The sequence below is a fragment of the Marmota monax genome, unplaced genomic scaffold (assembly GCF_021218885.2).
Source record: "Marmota monax isolate L192 unplaced genomic scaffold, Marmota_monax_Labrador192_F-V1.1 WCK01_AAM20220418_F8-fsc00021, whole genome shotgun sequence".
Lineage (NCBI taxonomy): Eukaryota > Metazoa > Chordata > Mammalia > Rodentia > Sciuridae > Marmota > Marmota monax.
The window spans coordinates 26,813,393-26,836,422 of NW_026695228.1; the positions used below are offsets into that span (position 1 = coordinate 26,813,393).

The following is a 23,030-nucleotide window of genomic DNA, read 5'->3' on the forward strand; positions in this document are numbered from 1 at the left end:
TGGCTCTGCCGGTAAACAGACCTGGGGAAAGCACCTGATCTCCCACCTTCAGGATCTAGCTGGGTCAGGGGGCAGATCGGAGGTCAGAGCTGGACGGAAGAGATAAGCAACAGGGAGGAGGAGGAAGGAGCTGGTCCCCACCCCTGCCCAAGGGTCCTGTGATGGCAGGAAACTGGGAACAGGGAGGTAAAGCTCCAGATCACACTGCTCACAGGCGGCGTGTCACGTGCCTAACGCCTGACACATAGTAGGCTCTCAAAAAAAAAAAAAAAAAAAAAGTCTTTTGGAGGAATAATCGTCGCAATCGGGATTCGACCACATTGTCTCATTTTGCATCCACAGAAGCTGAGACCGAGAGTCCTTTATAAAAACTTTATTGGGGGAGATGGGTAGAAAATAGGGGTGATACCCCTGGAGTTGAATAAATAAATAAATGAATAAATAAATAAATAGATAGAACAATAAATAAGCCCCCGTGTGCGCCTGGGGGGCGGCCCCCGGCCCGCGGGGAGAGGGGAGCAGGTCACGCGGAAGTCAGCTGGATGGCGAAGACCTCGCCCCCCGACGGCGACTCCGCGGAGCCCCCAGTCTCGGGTCCACCTTCCGCGCTCCCGCCGGCGCCCCCGCCCGCGCCGTTGAGGCACACGGCCTCTCCTGAGCTCTCGGCCTCCTGGACGTTGTACTCGCCCTTCTTGCAGGCTGTGGACTGCACGTAGAAGGCCAGGCCCGCCCCAGCCGCCAGCAGCGCCGCGCCCCCGGCCGCTCCGCCCACGGCCACCCACAGCCACGGACCTGCCGCGTGGAAATTTTCACGAGGGTGGGAAAGCGCCAGGCTCCTCCCACCCCCAGTCCCTGTCCCCTGGCATGAACACGAGGTCAGACTTCATGCATCTGGCATGTGAGCCCCAGGGAAGTGAGCCCGGCCTGTGAGAAGTTGGAGAGCACCTAAGGCCCTCTAGGGGCAGTGGGACCGCAGACCCAGTTGACACCCCATGCGAATACAAGCCCTTGACCCCATAGTGGTGAGTCAATTCTCTCCATTCCCAAAAGGACGAAGACCAGTGAGGCCAGCGCAGTTTCTCCACCCCAGAGAGAACCATCCCCAGGAGCTACATTTAATGGGGGAGGGCACCTCGTTGACCCCCATCAGCTTCCCTGGGTCCCCCTTCCCCACAGCGCCATAGTGGAGGGTGAGTTAGGTCAAGTCATCCTCACCCTCTACCCCAAAACCCACTCCAAGTTCATCAGAGCCTCCCACAGCTGTCACAGCTCTGAAGGGTCCCTCCCCCTGGAGCTGACCTTCCTCCCGACCTCCGCCTCCCACCCCTGATCTTCCATCAAGAGCCCCATTCGTCAGGCGCGTTGACTTCTACTTTGACCCACTTTGGTCTCGTCTTTTGGGATTGAGAGGCAGAGATTGATACTGACCCGAGCCCCAAGGCCCGGGTCACACCCTCCAGCAGATCCCTTGCTCCACCCCCAGCTGTCACTTACCAGCCACGCGCACCGTGATGCGCCGTGCATGGCGCCCGTGCGCGTTGGTGGCGGCGCACTCGTACTCCCCGCCGTGACTGCCCATAGCGCCCGCCACGCTTAGCGTGCTATTGTTGCTCGACAGGCCGATGTTGAGGGCTCCCGGGGGTGCGCGCCAACTGATCTGGGCTGGAGGCCAGGCCTCTGCGCGGCAGGTCAATGTGAAGTTCCCGCCTGGCCGCACGCTCGAGGGTGAGGCGGCCAGCTCCGCAACTACCGGACGGTCTGCAGGGGTCAAAGGGGTGAAGACCGATTGAGCGGCTGCTCAGCGGTTACCCAGGTGCCCTACTCTGGCCCATCATAATCGGCCTGAAGCCTCCTCTTTTCCGGTGAGGGGGAGAAAATGCTGCTCGCGTCAGAGCACCTTCCCTCCACAGTCAGTATTTTAGGACATAAATTTTGCTCCCTTCTTATTGAATGGGAGGAGGTGGAGCTTTGCCACTATCCATCCAGGATTTAAGCGAGCCGGAGCGAGTTCCTGTTCCCTAGAATTTTCATTACCACCCAGGTTTAGGCCAGAACTCCCTGCTCCCAAAAATGGGACTGGGAGAGGTGCCGCTGAACTTCCGTGGGCTCTGTCACCCTGCAAATCACTTTTCCAGGGACAGAGTCCCTTGCATCAGGAAAGGCCTGCACTCACATTCCACGCCCACAGTGATGGTCCGGGAATCTGTGCCATGAGCATTGGTGGCCACACAGAGATAGGTACCCGCATCCTCTCGGGACACGCGCTGCCTCTCAGGCTGGGGCGCACCCTCTCTGGAGCAGTGCACTTGTGGGAAGGGCTGACCTCGGGCGGTGCAGGCCAGCGCTGCAGGTTTAGCCCCTTCCAGCCATGTCTGATGACTTGGGCAGGTGGACTCATCCATCTGTGGCGACGCTGCAGAGTAGCCAGTAGAGGGCGTCAGGGAGGGGGCCCGGGACCCTGGGGACACCCCTTACTCCCGCCCACCTGGGCTCCGCTCACACTCCGCGCTCACGACAACTGTTTTGACCATGGAGCCGTGCCGGTTGGTGGCGTTGCAGATGTAGATACCAGGTGTCAGGTCACTAGCAATAGCGGGGTCTCTAGGATTAGGGTTTGAGCTTGCCAACGGCAGCACCGTCCCCTCACTGGCACCCTCAGAGCCCACGCACTCCACGTTTGGCTCTGGCTTCCCTTCGACATCACAGGAAAACAGTCGTCCAGATCCTTGCACCCAGGTCCAGTTGCTGGGGCAACTCAGCTCGTCAAAACTGGGGCCATCTGGGACACAAGGAAGCAGGGGTTCACATAGGGGACAGAAAGCTGGTCTGGGTGGTGCCCACAAACCCTATCTTGTCCTGAGCCGCCTCTACTCACATTCCACCGTGACAGCCACATTTTTAGCTGCAGAACCTCGAGCATTGGTGGCTTCGCATCGGTAAGTGCCTGCATGCTCCCGAGCCACGCGCAGCAGCCCTTCGACAATTTTGGCCTCCCCAGTGCGTACACAGCTCACGTTGGGCGGAGGGACCCCGTGTGCCACACAGCTCAGCGAGGCCTCTGTTCCCTCCAACCAAGTAATCTGTTCTGGGCAGCCCACACTGTCTAGCGCCGGTGCATCTGAAAGGAGGCGTATGTTGTTGGGTTTGAGGTCTGGGGACCGATGTGATGACCTTAGTGACCCTTTTTGGGTCCCAGCGCCAGGCTGGGTTGGGCAGGCTGTGCCCTGCAGGGACTGCTAGCCAAAAGGGTGTAGCTAATCAAGCTCCATGAGCCCTGAGTAGGGGCATTTTTCTAATTCCCACAATGAACCCACAGGCCCTCTCCAGTCTTCAGCCTAAAATTTTTGGCCACTCAGACCGCCCATTTTTGCCAGAGTATACCCACACACCCACGCCCCCATCCTTTTCCAAGATTGGTCCCTGATGCCGCTTCCTCACCAGCCTCTTCCCTTTTCCCAAATCCTGCCCAGAGACACACTTCAAACCCTATTCTTATACTTTCCTATAGGTCAGCCCCGCTTAGGCCCTGAGAACCAGAAAGAGACGCGCCCTGGGTACCCCACTACTCACATTCTACTGTTAGTGTCACGTCCTTGACCGCCTCGCCCTGTACATTGACCGCTGTGCAGCGGTAAGTGCCCGCGAGTGCGCGAGTGACCGGACCCAGTAGGCCAAGCGCCAGCACAGCCCCGCCGTCGGGCCTCGCGCAATGCACTGAGGGCGCTGGGTTTCCTCGGGCCTCGCAGCGCAGTGTCTGCTCTGGGCCCTCTGGCCACGTCCAGCTTCTGGGACAATCAGAGTCGTCCAGCCGGGGACCATCTGTGGACAGGGGCGTGGGATACAAGAGGCTAAAAGTGGCTTGCGATGAATGACCCCCGCTTCCACTATGCGATCGCGATCGGAGAGTGAGCAGGTGATTGGAGGTCACTAGGAGCTGGGCGATGGGTTAACATTAACTCACATAGGACGCGAAGCTCCGCGCTCTCGTTCTTGCTCAAGATCTCCCCATCCACCTCGAGGATGGCTTCGCAGAAGAAGCCGCGCCTGTCATCATTCTCAGTGACGTTTAGCTGGAGTTGGGCGGGCTGCCCCAGAACAGCAGCTGGAATTCCCTCCAGTGCGACCAGGGTCCGAGCCCCGGCTGTGCAGGTTACTGTCACCATCTTCCCCTCAGGGGCGTTGGGTTCACTCAGGTTCAGGAGGGGCGCGGGGAAGCCTGGGGACCGAGCATTGCCGGGAGTCCGCAGACCACGCCCCTCCTACGGGTCAAAGCCCGCCCCTTATCTCCCGGAGCGTTTCCCGGGTTGCAGCCAACTTCCCAACCTCTATCTGTCAGTCCTTTAAAAATTCTCTGGCCATGCCTGTTCAGGTACTGGGATCCCGCCCACTCATCGCCCCGCCTTTGAGTGGTTTTGGCCCCACCCCTAGGTCGCGGAAATCTGGGTGCGCAGCTCCTTACTGTAGATCGTTAGGTTCTCCCGGGTCTCTCGGCTTTCGCCCCCCAAGGTCACGGTGCAGACCAGCTGCCTGGCACCCTCCTGCTCTGCGCTTGCGGTGACCGTAGCAGTGGCCATGAGGGCGTCCCCCTCGAGTGTGACATAAGGATTCAGTCTCTGATCTCCTAATTCGAGGTAAACCCCAGCCTCCGGGGCTGGAAACAGTCCGTCCAAAGAGCAGCTCACCGGCTTTTCTGAGCCCACTTCTAGGAGCCGGGGAGCAATGAGGCGCGGGGAGTCTGGAGACAAGGCTAGGGTCGAAGAATAGAGCTTAAATTTATGTACTGAGCAGTTGATATGTACTAAGCATTTCACATTCACTATCTTATATTATCAGTCTTAAGGCATAGACGAAAATAACTCAGCGGGTGAGCGTTGAAGTAAGGAGTAGCATTCAGATGCATATGTCTCTAAACTTAAAAATCAGCCCGCCCCAAGTTGGGGACCCCACACCCACTCACCGAAGGTTCGGAGCTCTCTGGGGGCGGAGCTGTTTTCAAACAGTCCCAGGCCATGCGGCCGAAGGTCCAGCTCCGCGCGACACGAGAAATTAGCTCCATGGTCCTCTCTCCGCGCCAGTACCGTGGCGGTGAGCACCGCGCCCCGCGCTCGGGGTGGCTCGCCGGCAAAGTTGCGGCGGATCAGCTCCTGAGCCCCGCGCAGCAGGGTCAGTGTGAGGCTCCCGCGGGGACCGGCGCCCGGGACTCTACAGCTCAGGGTGAAGTTCTCGCCCACGGGCTGCCAGGCAGGTAGCGGCACCAGCTCTACGCGATCTGGCCGCTCTGCAAAATGGGAATCGCTGCTATTGAAAACGCTGGGGCTTAGGGAGGTAAGACCCAGAAGGGTGAGCGTGGGAATCGAGAGGGTGGAGCCTAAAGGGGAGGACCCCGGAACCCTGGGGCGGGGCCTTGGAAGGGAAGGAAAGTAGTGGAGTATAAGCTTGGCCACACAGAACTCACGGAAAGTGCGAATGAGCCCACGCGCCTGTAGTGTGCGCCGAGCGCAGCGGAAGAAGCAGACGGGCTGGGTCTCTGGCTCGCGGATGTCCACTAGCTGCCGCGCCAGCCAGCGCAAGCCCCTCTGGGTCCCATTTCGACGCAGCGAGGTCTCCAGGCCACCGCGCTCCGGCCGAGGGCAGTTGGTGCTGCAGTTCAGCCACAGCGAGCCCCCGCGCTCCACAAGCGCAACGCGGGGCTGCAGGTCTGCCCAGAAGGGCTCCTGCGCGACCGCTGCCCGGGGAAACGCGGGCTCAGCCTGAGACCTCAGTGCCCCTACACTGAGTCAGGGGTCCCCGAGGGACGAGCAGAGGCCACAGTCAGGAAAGAACCCAGGAGTCCCGCGTCCTGCCCGGGCCTCAGGTTTGGATGTGTGCTCCCAGAGTCCAAACCTTGAGGGTGTCTCTGGGACATGGCAACGGTGAGCCCTGGTCTCCAAGGCTCCAATGAAGTGGTGGGAAAACATGATGGGAGGGGAAGAGAGGGAAAATGGGGTCTTCGATGCACACAGCAACGCTGGGAGGAGGGGACTCCAGGTGGGGGATGGGGAATGAACGAGTTCTCAAGGTCCTGGCAGATCGCCAGGAGACTGAGGTTGGAGTGAGGGCAAAGCTGAGTTGTGCCTGAGTCAAGGATACGGGAGGACCCCAATCCTGGGTAAAGAATATGGAAAGAGGACGCGGGGCTGGACGCTTGGAAGGAACCGCGGGAACGACCCGGTTGCCAGGGCTCCGAATGGAGCGGGAACAGCGCCTCTGAGTCATGAGTTGAGGAGATAGGGTCTTTGCTGAGCGTGAGTGGGAAAGACGCCAGTCCATGGTCCACAGTGCACCACACAGAGCGAGGAGGTACCCGGGGAAGGGACAGGAGAGCCACGGGGTCTCTAGGGCACAGGGTTGGGTGCAAAAGAACACCCTCCATCTCGAAGGGAGTAGGAGGGCCAGGAGTCACGAGGCTGGGTCTCTGTGCGTGGTGGGGGGAGGGAGACAGGGGCTCAAGGTGGGGAGCAGAAGCGTGGGAGCGAGGAGAGGGCGGAGCTGGGAGGGGCGTAAGGCCGCTGCTCAGGTCTGGCAACTCCGCCCCAGCTCTGTCCACCCCCAGCAGCAGCGGGCTCTTACCTGAGAGGCCAAGGATCCCCAGGCCCAGGGCAGCCCAGAGGCCGAGTAGCGCTCGGCGCAGCCCTGGCGAAGGCCCTGGCATCGCCGCCGCGGGGGAAGCGAAGGAAGCGAGGGGAGCGCGAGTGACGAGCCCGGCTAGAGGACGGCGCGGCGCGGCGGGTGGAGTGTGGGGGAGGCAGAGTTGCGCTCGGGGATTGGTTTAAACGTTGGTAACTTGGTTTCCAAGGAGGGGGCGGCGGCAGAGGCGGCGGGGGGCGGGAGGCGAGCGTGCACTGGGCTCCAGGCCTTGGCGAAGGCGAGCCGGCAGGAGTGAGCGACCCCTGGGTTTACATGGAGGTCGGCCCGATCTCCTGGAGCCTTCTGGGGACGACCACGCTCTCCCGCGTCATCCTCGGCCGCGACGCGGAGGTGGGGGGATGCTGGGTTGCCCTGCCCAAACCTCCACCCACCCTGGTTTAGACGCTAGGATAACAAGCTGGGCTTGAGCTCCGCCCGCAGGTTTAGCTCCTCCTACCAGCGCCCCTTGGGGCGGGGATTGATTTGGAGCTTAACAGAGGTTTGAGCAACACCGTGTGGGGAAAAGACGGGTCTAGAGGACGGTGTGGGGATGCCTCCTTCCACTGAACCGTCCTCTGACCCCGAGGAGCTGAGGATGACAACCACACCTCTAGTCCTCCCGCTCGGCTCCGGCACGCGACGAGGGGGCGGGGACGAAAGTGCCAGCGAGTCGGAGACACGTGTGCGTGCGCGCAGCGTTCGCGGGCGTCTAAATTAGAATCGGCTCGGCTCGGGGTCTGTATTTACCCAGCGTGCAGCGGGCATGTGTCTACCCGCCTGTGCGAGCGCAAGCTTCCCAGGGAGCGCTTCTGAACGCGCCTTCCTCGGGGCGGGCGGGGCCCTGGACAGTGTCGGCTCCGCTAGGTACCCTGAGCGGGCCTAAATTCTGCATCTTCGTGAGACCGAGAAGTCAAATGTCACGCTTTTGACCCTGCATCTGGGTCCCAAGCTTTGACACCTCCCATATGCCCACCTGGCCCAGTGACTACCAGGACGTTGCTAGGACACCAGGCTCTGACAACCTACGTGGACCATCTGATGACCTCTCTCTCTTGCTGTCACTACATAGATAGTTCGTCTGGGTATCCCTTTCCCGCAATACGTGACCCTATATGACCCCACCCACTTATTTTCTGTTCCTCAACGCTAATGGTGGGCTGTGGGGATGAGGACCCCTCCGATGTTGGCCTCCTGGAAAGCCGACTGTGTAAAGTGGAGATGGGGGTGGGAAAGGAAACTTAACATCCAATCAGAGCTGCTGCGTGGTAGCGACGGAGCCAATGAGGAAAAGCTGTATAATGAACCAGCCCTCCCCCAGCCCAAGGCCCCTCCAGGGCCCCATTTAGCCCATCTGCACCTCACTGATAATGCTAGCAGATGTTTTTTTACTACACCGGTTGGGAATGCAGAGGTACTGGGGCCCTGGAACCTCAAGTAGGCCTTGAGGGAGAAACCTCAAGTGCCTAACTAAGCAAGACAAAGAATTTTAAGAAAGCAGGGCCAGTAAAGGAGACACTTTCCTCTAAGGACCGTTAGGCTGTGTGACAGAGACTGGTCAAGGAAGCTTTATTGATCCAAGCTGGGTTTACTAAATTGTACCAGACTTCTTTTTCCTTTGGCTTGGTTGGCATAGAATAGCTTTCTAAGCCCGGGCTGCTTAGCTGGGCACTTGCACAGGTAGGCAGCCCCCATGGCAAGAAGGATCCCCACAAGGGCTGCGATGGAGATGGAGGCCAAGGCTTTGGAGGCGGGGTTCCAAGCTGGGAGCAGGAGGTGAGAATTAGGAAAGGTGCACATAGAGGTCTGGCGACCACTATGTGGTCATTAGGTCTGCACACCATCCTGAAGTCATAACCTCCCTCCCCCAAGTCCCCAGGTGCCTCACCTAAGGCTGTTAGCATAATAGGTGCTGAGCTGCTGTGTATCACCAGACCGTGGAGACTGAGGCGCGCGTGGCAGGTCAACGGTTGCCATAGGTTGCTGGGCCCAGTGCGCAAAACATGGGTCAGCGTCACATTGGCCAGATTCAAATCTTGGAAGTGCTCCAAGCTTTCGAAATAGATGACCTGGCCGCGGCGCCTCAGGATCACCATCAAGGAGCCCACTGGGAACACGTGCGTCACGTGGCAGCGCAGAAAGTACTCCTGGCCAACCAAGATCGGTGGTTCCAGGATAACGCTGCGAGGCCGCTCTAAAGCAAGAGGGGAGCCCCACCGTAAGGTCCGCGGGCGCCCCCTCTCGCGACTTTCAACTACCCCATCCTTCACCTTCTTCCCCTCACCCCAGCTGGACCTGTACCCCTGTCCCTCACTGTAGGCGGTGATCCTGGCGGTGGCCTCTCGCGTTTTTCCTGCGCAGGTGACGAAGCAGTGTACGTCGGAGCTCCAAGCCCTCACATTCAGCAGCTGGTAAGATACCCAACCTGGCCCACTGAGCGTCTTGCCCAGCAGCAGCTGGGTGCCGACACTGGAACTTTCCGGCTGCAGCTGGGTGCTGGAACTTTCCGGCAGGGGGCAGCTATTGCTGCAGTTAAGCCGCACTGAGCCCCCCTGCGGTACCACCACCAACTCCGGACTAATGCGTACCCAGAAGGGCGCTGGTGTCCCCGAGGGGGCGGGAGGGCTGCCGCTGGTGCCTTGCACACGCTCAGCCTGGCTCCCCAGCACGCCTCCATCTCCTGGATCCACGGTCACCAGCAAAAGCAGCAGCGACAGGAGGAGCAGAGACCCCATGGCAGAAAGCCCGCGCTGAAGGGCCTGGCGCCAGAGAGCCACCACTGGCTCTGGAGATAGGAGATTCGTAGTCCCGCCTCCTTAGACCCGCCCAGAGAGGGGCCCCGAGATCCCCAGGGGACCCAGGAGCCCTGCAGAAGATATCCATCCCTTTTGGCCCAGGAATGAGATTCCAGACCCCATTGACAACCAGTTGTCATTTCAATTTTGTGGACCCGGGTCCAGATAATTTTTTTTAAACTCCCAGATTTAGAACAAAGCCTCAGAGTTGAGCCAACAGGCAACCTTCTCTTGGGAGAGGAAGTGGGAGGTTAGGAGCTGTGGCTGGGCTACATAGAGTTTCTTCCAGTAGATGTGACAGGGTTTTCTCTCCTCACAGAGGCTGACGCTGAGGCTGATGAAAAAACTTTATTGGCATAAAGGAGAGGCTTCCTGAGGTGGGAGGGGGTCCAAAGCCTTGCAGTACTGGACCCCCATCACTTCCCCCAGTGTCCTGAACACTGAAGGGTTTTGGAGCTGCACGGTGTTCTATTCCCTCATGGTCCCACTGAGGCAGAGACAGGTGAGATAAGGTGGGATACACAGTTGGGAAGAATTTCATGGGACTTTATAGTGTCGCTGCACAGGAGGGGCATAGTCACTGAGGATCACTGAGAACATAGGCTGAGAAACATGTGGGTGGAGAGGTGATTAACAGCACCAGTGCTGAGAAGGGGAAGTAGTAAGGTCTCAGTGAGTGGTGGCCAAGCATGTCATCATTGCTAGCTCCTACGGTGCCTTAATGCCTGACAGAAAAAGCACCCTTTCTGGGAGAAAGCAGCTTGGCCAATGGAGTATGAAAGTCCAGCCCCACTTGATCTTTTTACCAGGCACTCTTGTGCAGTGCCCAGCCAGGACAACTCTACCTGGCGACTCTGAATGTAATTAGACTGAGAATTCCATGAGAGTGAGAACCTATGTTCACCTTGTTCACCACTGTAGCCTACATAAAAGATATGCAATAAATAGCTGGCAAAATACCAAATTAATAAATACATCATCATCAAGAGTTGGGGACAACTGGACAGCAGTGTCAGAGCCTTAGAGGATGTACGGGCCTTTTTGTTTCACTGCTACCTAGGTCTGTGGGTTTATTCTTCCTTCGGGCTGTGGGGCCCCGGCATAGGCAGTAGGGAGTGAACCTCAGTATTTCCAGGCTGTGGATCCACAAGGTCCACGGCCATCACTCCCCCACTGTCCTGGTCAGATCTGACATGTGTCCAGGTCTTGCCGTCTCCTTTTGGCTCAGACTGTGACTGCGGGTCAGGTGTGAGGCCTGGAGATCCTATTTGTGCAGATGCCACGACACCAAATGTTGTCTGCATCCTCAGGCCACTGTCCTATCCTGTTACCCTGAGGAGGTGGACGTAGCCAAAGGGCTTCTGTCCACCCTTCTCTTTCGTGCAACACCATGCAGATGAGGGGGCGGCGAGAAGGAGGCCCTGTCTCGGGGCGGGCTCAGGGGGGCGTGGCCTGTGTGTTCAGCTTCATGGCGGCGGCCTCCTGCGCCTTCAGGAGCTTGTATATCTTGATCTTCCGTTGGCGGTTATAGAGGTAAGTGGCCACGACCACAGCGCCCAGGATGGCCCCAGCCGTCAACAGAACGATGATGAGCACATTTTTCCCGGCTGCTGGAAGGACACAAGGGACTGAGGATCAAGCTAGGATCTCTGTTCCCACCTGCGCGCAGCCCCGCACACTGGCACACTCACTGAGCACGGTCAAGAACACCTTCCGGGTGACGGCTCCACGAGGGCTCTCTGCCTTGCAGATGTAGGTGCCCTCATACTGCTTCTTGACAGGTCTCAGGTCCCCAGTGGGCAGCAGAGCCCCATCCGTTTCCCGAAGACAGGTCAGCTGAGGGACCGGGTTACCCCATGCCTGGCAGGACAGCTTCTGGTTGGTCTCTTCTGGCCACGTCCAGTTCCCCAGGCAGTCACTCTCGTCCAGTCGGGGCCCGTCTAGGGAAACAGCAGGATGAGCAAAAGGGGGACAAGGACACCCCCTCACATCCAGGACTACCAGGGGTGGGGACAGGCCTTGGAGGGCAAGAGTTCACCGGGCCTTTGGGCTGGGCCACAAGGGCAGGGGTCATTGTCTAAGACCTCCACTCACACAGGACCCGAAGCTCCTTGGTCTGGTTCTTGTACAGCAGGTGCCCAGCCACCTCCAAGGCAGCAGAGCAAGAGAAATGGCGACCGTTGTCCTCAGCTGTGGCGTTCAGCAGGAATTGGACGCTTGGGGCCCATGGCTCAGCTGGGGCGTCGCTCAGCCTCACCCTGAGGCCAACGGAGGCTTCACACGCCACTTCCACCTGGGTCCCTTCTGAAACCTCCTGCTCGCTCAGGGTCAGGTTGGGAGCTGGGAAACCTGAGGCGGAACAGACAGTGAGCCCAGCCCCCACGGCAGGCCATGTCCCCTGAGAGCCTCACCCCTGCCCTTCTTACTGTAGACTGTCAGGTTCCTCCAGGACTCCTGGCTCTGGTTCCCCAGCATGATTGCACACACCAGCGGATGGTCACCCTCGTTCTCTGCAGTCCCCTCCACCCAAGCTGTGGCTGAGAGGGAGTCCTTGTTGTACGTGACTGTGGTGTTCAGCCTGTGGTCCCCCAGGGCCAGGTGGACCCGGGCCTCTGAAGCTGGAAACAGCCCACCCATGGAGCAGACCACTTTCTCCGATGTGCCCACCTCCAGGATCCTGGGGGTCTCAAGCTGTGGAGAAGTCATCGGCAGGACTGGGGAGAGAGGGTGAGCGTGAACAGAGAGGCCGAGACATCCCACAGCTGGCTGGGGCATCTTTACTCAGGCCATAGAGTCCAGGAAGAGAACGTTCCAGGTGTGGGAGTAAAGACGCCCCAGATCCTGCGGACACAGGCACCCCATCCCCAGGGCATCCCGCTCCTGTAGGTAAGCATCTGTCCTTTCCAGAAGCTTCCGCAATCTAGCCCACCACCTTCTCGATACTGGCACAGCCAGGGGCTCCTTCCCGGGAACCCGGCACCCACGCAGGAACGCTGCTCCCCTCTGAGTCCACCTTGCCCGGGGCCTCACCAAAAGTCCGGAGCTGCCTGGGGGCCGAGGTGTTCTGGAAGAATCCTAGTCCTTGGGGCCGCAGGTCCAGTTCAGCTCGGCATGTGAAATTGGCACCATAGTCACCTCTGCCCGCCAGCACCGTGGCGTTGCCCTCTGCTGGCTCCCCCACCGCAGGTTGCCGGCTCAGTTCCTCCTCCCCTCGGAGCAGCACCAGGGTGAGCTGGGCCCGGGGTGCCCCGCCCTTCACCTGGCATTTCAGGGTGAGGTTCTCGCCCACCGGCTGCCAGGGAGGAAGGGGGAACAGCTCCATGTGCTCCGGGAGCCCTGTGGGGACAGTGGGGGAGTTTCCCATGAAGCTGGCCAGCGGGCACCTGTCCTGGAATCTCGCCACTCCCCTGACTTCCCAAAAGAGGACGCAAGGTAAGCAGACAGGAATGCAAGAGCTTCAGGGAAAGCTGTTGAGAGGCCCAAGTGTTTGTAAAGGGGACCAAAAAATTCTTTATGTAGTGCAGCCAGATCTGAAAACAACTGCAAACTCTGTCCCCACAGCCTGGTCAAATATAATGCCCAGGGAAGCCCCTCCACTAGACATACTTTAACCAGGGCTCCTGTGAGCTGAGGGTGCGGCTGGGGCTAGAGCCCTGGTTCCATCCCGACCACAGAACAAAACCTCTGCTCAGCCTGACTTTTTGCTCCATGGTGCACACCACCTTCTTTTTCTTCCCCACATTGGGGATTGAACTCCTGCGCTACACCCCCAGTCCTTTTTATTATTTATTTTGAGACAGGGTCTCACTAAGTTGTTGAGGCTGGCTTTGAACTTTCAATCCTCCTTCCTCAGCCTCCTGAGTTGCAGGGATCACAGGAGTGCACCATCACGCTCAGCAACACATCTCCATCTTCTAAACATATACAACAATCTATTCTATTCAATTGTTTCCCTATTTCCTCCTTTTGCCCAAGGAGGGAAGGAATGTGTGTGTGTGTGTGTGTGTGTGTCTGTGTGTGTGTGTGTGTTGGGGACAGAACCCAGGCGCTGGGGGCATGCCAAGCACCCCTAGCCCAGGGGCAGAGATTTTTGTTTGCTTTGTTCTTTTGTTCTGCCTGGCACACAGTAGTTGCTCAATATTTGCTGAAAGAATGAGGTAGAGCAGGCCAAACTGATGGGAGGCTTTTCAGGAGCCCAATTTGAAAAAAAGTCCCCGCCCTGTGCTGGTAAAACCCAGGGCCTCACTCAGCTCCATCCCCAGCTCCAAGGGCCAGATTTCAAGGGAAAGAGAAGGAGGAGCTGTGGATCCCATGTTAAAAATGGGCAAATAGAAAAATGAAACCGAGGGCTGGGGCTGGGGCTGAGCGGTAGAGCGCTTTCCTGGCATGAGTGAGGCCCTGGGTTCCCTCCTCAGCACCGCATAGGAATAAACAAAGTGAGAAATCCATTGGCAACTAAAAAATATTTTTCTTTTTTTTTTTTTTTTTAAGAGAGGAGAGAGAGAGAGAGAGAACTTTTGATGTTTATTTTTCAGTTTTTGGCGGACACAACATCTTTGTTTGTATGTGGTGCTGAGGATGGAACCCGGGGCCGCACGCATGCCAGGCGAGCGCGCTACCGCCTGAGCCACATCCCCAGCCCTAAAAAATATTTTTCAAAATGGGAAAAGAAAAAGGAAACTGAACACCCCCTTGAATATACATACAACACAGAGGCCAGACTCCATTCCATAGGGAGGAACAGAATCCCAACCTGATGACCAGGACGTGTATTACACGATGAGCTGGGTATTAGCACCAAGACCCCCAGGGAGGGAACATGATGACCTTCCCTTCCCTAATCTCTTCTCAAGAGGTCCCAAAATGTCACCTGCAATGCCCCTAAGGTGTGGGGAGCCAGGCTGGCCTGTGATGGACGCCAGCTTATGTGGCTTCTTGCTGTGGATTGTGGTCAAGTGCCATTGCCCCTCTGGGCCTCAGTTTCCTGAACTATAAAATGGGGCCATTAGAAGTGGAATATTATTAATCAATTTAAGAGACTGAGTGACTAAAAATGGGCAGGAAGCTTCTTTTTAGGGTGATGAAAGTGTTCTCAAAGTAGATAGCGGCAGTGGTTGTACGATTCTATAAATACACTGAAACATTCATCCAGTTGTGCTTTTTTTAAAATTTTGTGGTGCTGGAGACAGAACCCAAAGCCTTCGAATGCTAAGCAAGGTACTACCACTGAGCTACACCCCAGCCCCCAAAGGGGTGAATTTTGTGGTATGTAAATAATATCTCAGTAAAACTGTTAAAAAAAACCAAAAGGTCACAAAAACCTCAGAGGTACAGCTCTTAACTCCTTTTTTTTTTTTTTTTTTTTTGAGTGGGGTGGTGCTGGGGATTGAACCCAGGGCCTTTGTGTGTGCAACACAAGCACTCGACCAACTGAGCTATATCCCCAGCCCCAGCTCTTAACTCTTAACTACAGAAACTGGAAATGGCAGAATAGGAGGTCCCATCAAACCTCAGCCTCTAAATGGGACTCAGCAATCCTTAAGCCTCGTTCCCTTAAAGGACAAGAACTTGGAGGAAGGGTGTCTGATTTGTCCTTACCTCTCCTGGACCCTGATCCTCAGTCCCTCACCAAATCCTGGTCACTTCATCCTTCATCCCTTCTTGGATGCCACCGTTGCCAATAACATGTGCAGCCCTCAGGCCCAGGCCCAGCCACTTTCTGACTCCTGTGCGTCCTGCTACCTGGATTCTGGACCTGCCCACAAACCCTCCATGGCTCCCAGCACCCCAAGGAAGAGAAGGTGGCACAGCTCCTCCTTTCCACCCCAGCCGTGTCCAGCTCTTCCTGACCCACCCCCAGGATGGCCCCTTGTTCACGGGCTGTTCCCTCTGTGCTGGGGATTGACCTCGGGGACTTGCCCATCCCAAAGGCACAGGATACCCCAGCCCCAGGGCGCCCATTTCTACCAACTCCTACACATCCACCAAAGTCCTAGTGCTCCCGTTCTCTAGGAACTATACTTCTAACTTTTTTTTTTAATATTTATTTTTTTAGTTTTCAGCGGACACAACATCTTTGTTTGTATGTGGTGCTGAGGATCAAACCCGGGCCGCACGCATGCCAGGGGAGCGGGCTACCGCTTGAGCCACATCCCCAGCCCCTACTTCTAACTTTTTTGACATGGCTTAGCCACCCAGAGGATGCCTCCTCATGTTGGCATCAAGAGTGGAGCAGAGCCCAGCCAGTCTCTCCTAGGCACCGCCCACCTCATATGCCCTGGAAACAACCACCGGGCAGCCACCGGCCCATTTCCCAGAGGTGGAAACCAAGGCAAAGGGAGATCCAAAGTCACCGAGGAGAAATGCGGCGGAGCTAGGACCCAACCTGTAGTGCTGGGTCCTCAACTGCCAGGCGGAGACTCAGAGAAGCCCTTAACTAGATTTCCCAGGGGTTTTCAGAGGCCACCAGGAATGTTTGGGGACTTTCCTCACCTGGCGGGCCAGCATCTGCTCAGACACCCTCCAAACCAGAAGTGGAGTCGATGAGTGCCTGAAGGCTTTCTTTGTGAGGGGCCATGAAGCTTCACCCTACTGTCCCCAAGGCAGGAGGTCTCACGTGATGGAAAAGTAAACCTAGAACCCATGTCCCCCACCCTCACCCAGTCCCTAGAGCCATGCTGGGCCTGGGACCCAGGCAGTCTCATTCCAAGTCACTTGGCCAGTTCTCTTTGTTGTTTCTCCTTTTTGTTTTGTTATGATTTGAATTATATTTGTGCTTTTTTTTCCTTTGCCTTGGAAACTCATTCTCACACATCAAAAATCCTCAAAGCAAAAAGGACATTACAAGAAAATCCTCCGCCTCCCCCTTTCCTGGAGCCTCTCAGCAGTTTTTTTATTCACAGCCAATTAATATTGTCCTTGTCATTTCTCTTTTTTTTTTTTTTTTTTGAGATGGGGGTCTCACTAAGTTGCCCAAGTTGGCCTCGAACTTGTGATCCTCCTGCCTCAGACTCCTAAATTACTGTGCCCACATTATTATTTCTTGTGTTTCCTTTTAGGGCTCCTTTGTGTGTAAATACCACCTCCCCGTCTGCCCCTTTGGCTCTCTGCCATACAAGATGGCATGCCACTCATGCCTAGCAGTACTTTCCTTTCAACTTTACAGTACACCTTGGAGCACTTCCCTTCTGGCACAGAGGAGTTTCCTCATTCTTTTACACAGTTACATACTATTCTCTGATATGGCAAACCTACTTTTCTCTCCCTGGCCCTCTATAATGCAATCATTTGTGAACTTGTGTCCTCAAGCAGCTAAGTGGTAGAGAGCTTATCTAGTATGTGTCACATCCTGGATTTGATCCCCAGCACCACAGGAAGAAAAAAAATAAAAACTTTAAGGCTCCACCAATGCCTTGATGGGAGGGGCCCATTTAGGACCAATTCCCAGGACTGGGATTTCTAAGGTGCAGAACACAAGCATATATCAATTTTTTTTGACACTACCAGAGAATGAAGCCAGGGGTGCTCTACCACAGAGCTAATATGCAAATCCTTTTTTAAAAAAATTATTTATATTTTGAGCTGGGTGTGGTGGCACACACCTGTAATTCCAGCGACTTGGGAGGTTGAGGCAGGAGGGTCATGAGTTCAAAGTCAGCCTCAGCAGAAGCAAGGTGCTAAGCAACTCAGTGAGACCCTTAGTTGAGGGGCACTCAACCACTGAGCCACATCCCCAGCCCGATTTTGTATTTTATTTAGAGACAGAGTCTCACTGAGTTGCTTAGCACCTCACCATTGCTGAGGCTGGCTTTGAACTCTCGATCCTCCTGCCTCAGCCTCCTGAGCCACTGGGACGACAGGTGTGCACCACCGTGCCCGGCAAGCAAATATCATTTTGAGACTCAATACCTAATAACTTGCCACAGGGTTGTGCTCAGACTCCCCACAGTCTGGCCAGCACGGCTGTTGTCAATTCTTTTAATCAATGTGTGAACAATGTCATCTGAGGGCTAGTTTTAATTTGCATTTGTTTTTAGGGTTAAGAAAAAATATTATTTTGCAATTCTGGGGATGGAGCCCAGGGCCTCACACATGCTGGGCAAGTGCTCTATGGCTGCTGGGCTGCACCCCCAGCCCATGCATCCTTTTCTAAAGCATCAGATCCAGAGCCTCCTGCTATGTTTAAAGAGTATAAAACCCCTGGGCGAAGAAGCTCAGTGGTAGAGCATGTGCTCAGCATGCGCCAGGCCCGGGGTCCATCCCTAGCATCACACACAGAGATTAAGGCATAGAGAGATGGTGTTTTCAAATGGTCCCAATTCCTGTTGATACTCGAAATGTAACCAAAGAAATTCAAAGGGCTTCCAGATGACAGTGGAACTTTCTCCCTGCCCTTCGGTGAGCTGCTCTGAGGTTCCACCCCCACCTCTCCCACCCCATCTCCCTAATCCTGTCCCCTGGCCGCCACTCACTGTACACGGTGATGGAAATCGAAGCTAATGTCTGGTTTGGGCCACAGTTGGAGAAGCACATCGGCTTGCTGTCTTCCTCCACGTCACTCAGTTTGAACACCTTCCAGTTGTGCCCTCTGTCCCGCTCCTCCTTGGTCAGCGGAGTCTCCAGGCCCAAGAAGGCCTCCTCTTCACAAGTTGAACTACAGTTCACCAGCACAGAGCCTCCTCGGGGCAGAGTGGCTTCTGTGGGGAAGACCGACACTTGGGCATCTCCAGGCTCTGGAACACAAGGGTGAGGACAGAGGCGTGACCCATCACATGCGCCAACGTTACTGTGTGCCCAGCTTGGGCGGGGAGCTGGGCACACGTCCCTGAACTAACAAAACCCTCTGCCTTCAGTGTGGGAGACAGGAATATTCGTGAGCAAACAAGATAATTAATAAGGGATGTCGGTAAAGATTTGGCAAAAACAAAACAATGAGCGAACCAATGGTGCCTTGGTGACAGAGCTGGGCAAAGACCTGAGTGATGAGAAAGGGCTGGCCATCCAGAGAAAAGGGAAGTGGCTTCCAGGCAAAAGGAACAGCAAGTGCAAAGGCCCTGAGGCAGAGCAGCTGGAGCCCAGGGAGCAAGGGGAAGGGGGAGGAGGGGGAAATGAAATCAAGATCACGTGAGCAGGGCAGAACACACTAAAGAAGAGTTTTTAAGGCTGGGGATGTAGTTCAGCGGTAGAATATGCAAATGTATGTATGTATGTATATATATATATATATATATATATATATATATATACACATAGTATATATGAATATAATATACACAAATGCTTATGGTGTTCTTTGAGGACAATGAAGAGCCATGGAAGGAGAGTCAGATTGTAATACCAAGTCAGTCCTCTCCTGCCTTCTAAGAGGTCAGGGGAAGTGAGCTAGGAATCGGGCTAGCTCCTTACTCCTTCAGACACACTGTTTCCCCTCTCTGAGCCTCAGTTTTCCCACTTACAAGGTGAGTGGGTGTAGTCACCACACACCCCTGTTAATAGGAGTCACAGCACAGGGAAGGTAGCGAGTGGTTGGCTGTCTTGTAAGGAAGTGCGATTAGAAGGAAGAGGTTATGTTAGACCTCAGACTCTGCCTGCAAAGTTGAAAAAAAAAAAAATGAAAAAACTTAAAGTGCTGTGGAGGCCCAGTGACTGCAGGGCTGGAGGATCAAATGTTTGAGGCCAGCCTCGCAATTTAGCAAGGCCCTAAGCCAACTTAGTGAGACCCTGTCTCAAAATAGAAAATAAAAGCTGGGGATGTAGCTCAGGTGAAGCACCCCGGGTTCAATCCCCAGTACCAAAAAAAAAAAAAAATTAATTAAAAAGCAGGGAGCCTGGCTGGACGGCCAATACCTGTAGTCACAGCTACTCGGGGAGCATAGATTGAGCTTAGGAACTTGAGATCAGCAGGGGCGACATACCCAGACCCCATCTCAAATGATGATATTAATATTAATAATAATAAATCTGAGGGGCTGGGGCTGTGGCTCAAGTGGTAGAGAGTCACCTAGCACATGTGAGGCACTGGGTTCGATCCTCAGCACCACAAAAAATAAAATAAGGATATTGTATCCACCTAAAACTAAAAAATAAATATTACAAATAATAATAATAATAAATCTGAGCACCCCTGCCTGGCCCTTGCAAGATTCCAGGCCTCAGATTAGCTGTAGCTGGGGCGGAGGCAGAACACAACAGAGACTGGAAATTCTCCAAGGGTGATTCTGGAATTACTCCCATTTCACAGCGGGGAAGAGGGAGGGCAGGCATCGGCCTTGCTGGACAGTGTTGGAAAGAAGGAGGCAGGGGCTGGGGATGTGGCTCAAGCGGTAGCGCGCTCGCCTGGCATGCGTGCGGCCCGGGTTCGATCCTCAGCACCACATACAAACAAAGATGTTGTGTCCGCCGAAAACTAAAAAATAAATATTAAAAAAAAAAAAAAAAAAAGAAGGAGGCAGCAAGACGACACAGTTCCAGCTCCACCACGGGCTCTAATCTGGACTCATCCTGACTTCTAGTTAAGTCACCTCCCCTCTCTAGGCCCCCATCCGGGCTGGAGCGGGGAGCTGGGGAGTGCTGCTGCGACCTGCTTCAACGACCTGCTTCGCAGTCTGTGGTCCCTGCGAAAGTGACTCTGGAATTCCCCTGAGCAGAAGCAGCCTGGACTTCCCCAGGGGCAGAAGCTGAGGAACAGAATGTCTGTGGGAGGAGATGGGTCCCCGCAGCCTACTCGGAGCGGAGGCCAGCCCCCCACACCATCTGACCCTGTCCTGGGGCCGGGGGTAGTGCTGCACCCCCACACAAAGCCTGCGAGGTGGTCCTTATAAGTGGTGGCCCCATTTTACAGCCGAGACCCTTAAGTGTAAAAGGGGCCCGAGGCCACCCATCGAGGTCATTCGGAGTCTGGGTTCCAACCTGCGGCTGGTGACTTTCAAATGGGGGGTTCTAGTTCCATCTCCCCTAACCCTAACGCTGACCCTAGGCAGGCACAGACTGATCCCTTGCCAACCGGAGAGGCGTCCCCCCACCGCGCACGTCCAAGGCGCACGTCGTATCCGGGGAACTGACCTGACGGCCACCCGCACCTTCGACTCACCTGGGAGCAGAGCCCCGAGCAGAGCCAGGAGCAGGGGCAGCGCGGACGGGGCGCCGGCGGGGGCCATGGCAGCCAGGGCAGTTCGCAGGGAGCAGCGCGGAGGCGAGAGGTGCTCACTGCGCACTGGAGCCCGGAGAGCGCACGGGTTCTTTATAACAGCTGGCCACGGGGGGCCGAGGGGCGGTGCTGCTTTCCCGGAAACCTCGAGCCTTCCCCTCCTCAACGAGGGCTCTGGCATTTCCGGACTGAGAGAATGCCCGGCCCGAGCTGGTGGTCCTGCCTCGCTGGCCGTGGCAGGGTCGGAATTTCCAAACTGAAGCAAGGAGGGCGGCAGGGCTGGGAGGGGAGAGTAGCGGGCTGCTCCGGGCCACCGGGGGGCGGGGGTCTCATCCCCGGCCGGAGTAACCTCGATTCACCGTTTACTTGGTGATCGAATACTGCCAACTACCCTGAACAGTCGAGACTGATAACGTGTCCATTTCACAGAGGGGTAAACTGAGGCTGCGAGTTGCGAAGGGATCCGAACTCAAGTCTTGACTCCCCAGCTCGGGCAGGCCTCTCTAATCGAGTGGACAAGCCCCTCGCGGGGGTGGAAGCCCAGGGATCCTTGCCCGGAGTCCTACATTCAAAGGTGCCCCTCCCCAAAGGGCATGTTCCAGCCAAGCTGCCACCGAGGTTTCCGGAGAAGCGACCTGAGCAGGCCCAGGCACCTCCCCGCGCCCGCAAGCCCTGCGAGTGAGGACGTGCGGCGCTCCCCGCCCCCCCTACCCGCGCGACTTCTCTTTCCCTTTCGGCCTCGGCCACGAGGGCGTCTTCACAGCTCCCAGAAAAAGGAAGGAAGCCGCGTGGTCCTGACGCCCGGAGACCTTCCGCTGTCGTCCCAGGCTCTGCAGGGAAACTGAGGCTTCGCGGTGGCGCGGGGAGAAGGGCGCCTGCCCCAACTGTGCGCGCCCGGCCACGGCCTGCACGTGTGACCCCAGGTCTCGGCATCCACACGTCGAGGCTGGGGACCTTGGGTCTCAGGACTCTGAGCCACGCCGCCTAAAGCTTCCTGTTGTGGGACGCTTGTGGAGTCGCTATGGAGACCTTGGAGGGGCCACGGAGGTCGTGAACCAGAAGGGGAAGGGAGAGGTCCGGGGGATGCGCTGGCCCTTCCTCCCGGGGACCCGGCCTGGGAATAACACGCCATCCGAAAAGGCGCCCCTCTCCCCGCTCGGATTTTTCTAAGGAATTTCCACGGGGATCTTTTGTCTTGCGGGTGCGGGTACGCGGCGTGCTGAATCCCCGCCCTGCAACGACAAGGGCAAAGTCCCAGAGTGAGATCAGGGACGGCCCGGCGCGCAGTCTGGAAAAGCCCGAGCCTTCTTTCCGCCGGAGTTTTCCTGGGCTCGCCTCGCGGGGTTGCAGGAGCGCGAGCAGCGAGCTCCCCCGCGCGGCCTCAGGCCCCCTTTGCAGCCACGAAGCTATATTCTTTTCTCTGTTTATCAGGCGCCTACTGTGTGACAGGCATCGTTCCAGGTGTTGGAGACACATCAGTGAACACAGAAAACAACCCTCGCACCGCGCCGGGATCGTCTTAGTAGAGGCGGTACCAAGAAACAAAAATAAGATATATGGAGCGTTGCGGGGGGGCGGGGTTCGTTTGGCAGTACTGGGGACTGAACCCAGGGCTCTTTACCACAGAGCTACATCCCCAGCCCTTATTCATTTTCTTCATTCATTCATTCATTTTTATTTTGAGACAGGTTCTCATTTGCTTAGGGCCTCGCTAAGTTGCTGAGCATGGTGTTGAACTTGCGATTTTCCTGCCTCAGTTTCCTCAGTCACTAGGTTTATGTGGCTAGCAATTTAGTTTTTGATTAATACTAAAGAAGAAAAATTAAGCAGGAAAGGGAATAAGAAGTGTGAGAGTTAGTGAACTTTCTTTTCACACACACACCAGGAATTAAACCCAGAACTCTGGCATGCTAGGTAAGCTCTCTACCACTGAACCGCACCCCAGCCATTGTTATTTACTTTGAGACGGGGTCTTGCTGAGTTGTTCGGGCTGGACTTGAACTTGCCATCCTCTTGCCTCTGGCTCCTGAGTAGAGGAAGACTTAGTGAGAAGGTGACATTGAGCACAGACCAGACGGAGATGAGGAGCAAGTCATGCCAACCTCCCGAGGAGTGGTGTACCAAGCAGAGGGCCTGGAGGTGGAAAACCCCTGCTTAGGGAACAGCTCATGGCCAGTGTGTCTGCAGCAGGGTGGGTGGAGGACTGGAGGGAAAGAGGGCAGAGAGGTGACAGTGTAGGTAGCACAGCTGCTTGGCGTCTAGGAAGGACTCTGGTTTTTATTCCTAGTGAAGTGGGAGCCGTGAAGGTTTCTGAGCGCGGAGGGACTACCTGACTCAGGTGTTCACAGGTACCTTCTTGAGGCTGCAGGAGCTCCAGGCTGCTCCGGTCCAGATGAACAACTGCTGGAGCTGGGCTGGGAGGTGGC

The 23,030-nt window shown here is 56.2% G+C and overlaps 3 protein-coding genes across 5 annotated transcripts; all 3 read right to left on the bottom strand.

Annotated features, from left to right (window-relative positions):
• Positions 1 to 358: 358 nt before the first annotated feature.
• On the bottom strand, positions 359 to 6,850 carry Icam5 (intercellular adhesion molecule 5). The gene is made up of 11 exons (XM_046437008.2): positions 6,610 to 6,850; positions 5,456 to 5,725; positions 4,958 to 5,278; positions 4,460 to 4,747; positions 3,962 to 4,216; positions 3,571 to 3,819; positions 2,876 to 3,118; positions 2,501 to 2,779; positions 2,174 to 2,413; positions 1,495 to 1,758; positions 359 to 792 (listed from the first exon to the last, which is right to left on the bottom strand). The coding sequence occupies exons 1-11, from the start codon at positions 6,689 to 6,691 to the stop codon at positions 524 to 526; spliced, it is 2,760 nt and encodes a 919-aa protein (XP_046292964.1). The 5' UTR covers positions 6,692 to 6,850; the 3' UTR covers positions 359 to 523.
• A 1,358-nt stretch (positions 6,851 to 8,208) lies between these two features.
• Icam4 (intercellular adhesion molecule 4 (Landsteiner-Wiener blood group)) lies at positions 8,209 to 9,662 on the bottom strand. The gene is made up of 2 exons (XM_046437006.2): positions 8,552 to 9,662; positions 8,209 to 8,426 (listed from the first exon to the last, which is right to left on the bottom strand). Exons 1-2 carry the CDS (start codon positions 9,396 to 9,398, stop codon positions 8,233 to 8,235), a joined length of 1,041 nt encoding a protein of 346 aa, XP_046292962.1. The 5' UTR covers positions 9,399 to 9,662; the 3' UTR covers positions 8,209 to 8,232.
• Positions 9,663 to 9,791: 129 nt separating this feature from the next.
• Icam1 (intercellular adhesion molecule 1) lies at positions 9,792 to 21,207 on the bottom strand. Of its 3 annotated transcripts, none has more exons than XM_046437003.2 (7): positions 20,548 to 21,207; positions 17,930 to 18,190; positions 12,489 to 12,794; positions 11,885 to 12,172; positions 11,553 to 11,807; positions 11,150 to 11,398; positions 9,792 to 11,068 (listed from the first exon to the last, which is right to left on the bottom strand). In XM_046437003.2, the coding sequence occupies exons 1-7, from the start codon at positions 20,783 to 20,785 to the stop codon at positions 10,896 to 10,898; spliced, it is 1,770 nt and encodes a 589-aa protein (XP_046292959.1). In that variant the 5' UTR covers positions 20,786 to 21,207; the 3' UTR covers positions 9,792 to 10,895. The 3 variants fall into 3 exon arrangements, with proteins under 3 accessions (XP_046292959.1, XP_046292958.1, XP_046292960.1); XM_046437002.2 differs by having other exon boundaries at positions 9,792 to 11,086; XM_046437004.2 differs by having other exon boundaries at positions 9,792 to 11,065; positions 20,548 to 21,206.
• Between the last annotated feature and the right edge of the window lie 1,823 nt (positions 21,208 to 23,030).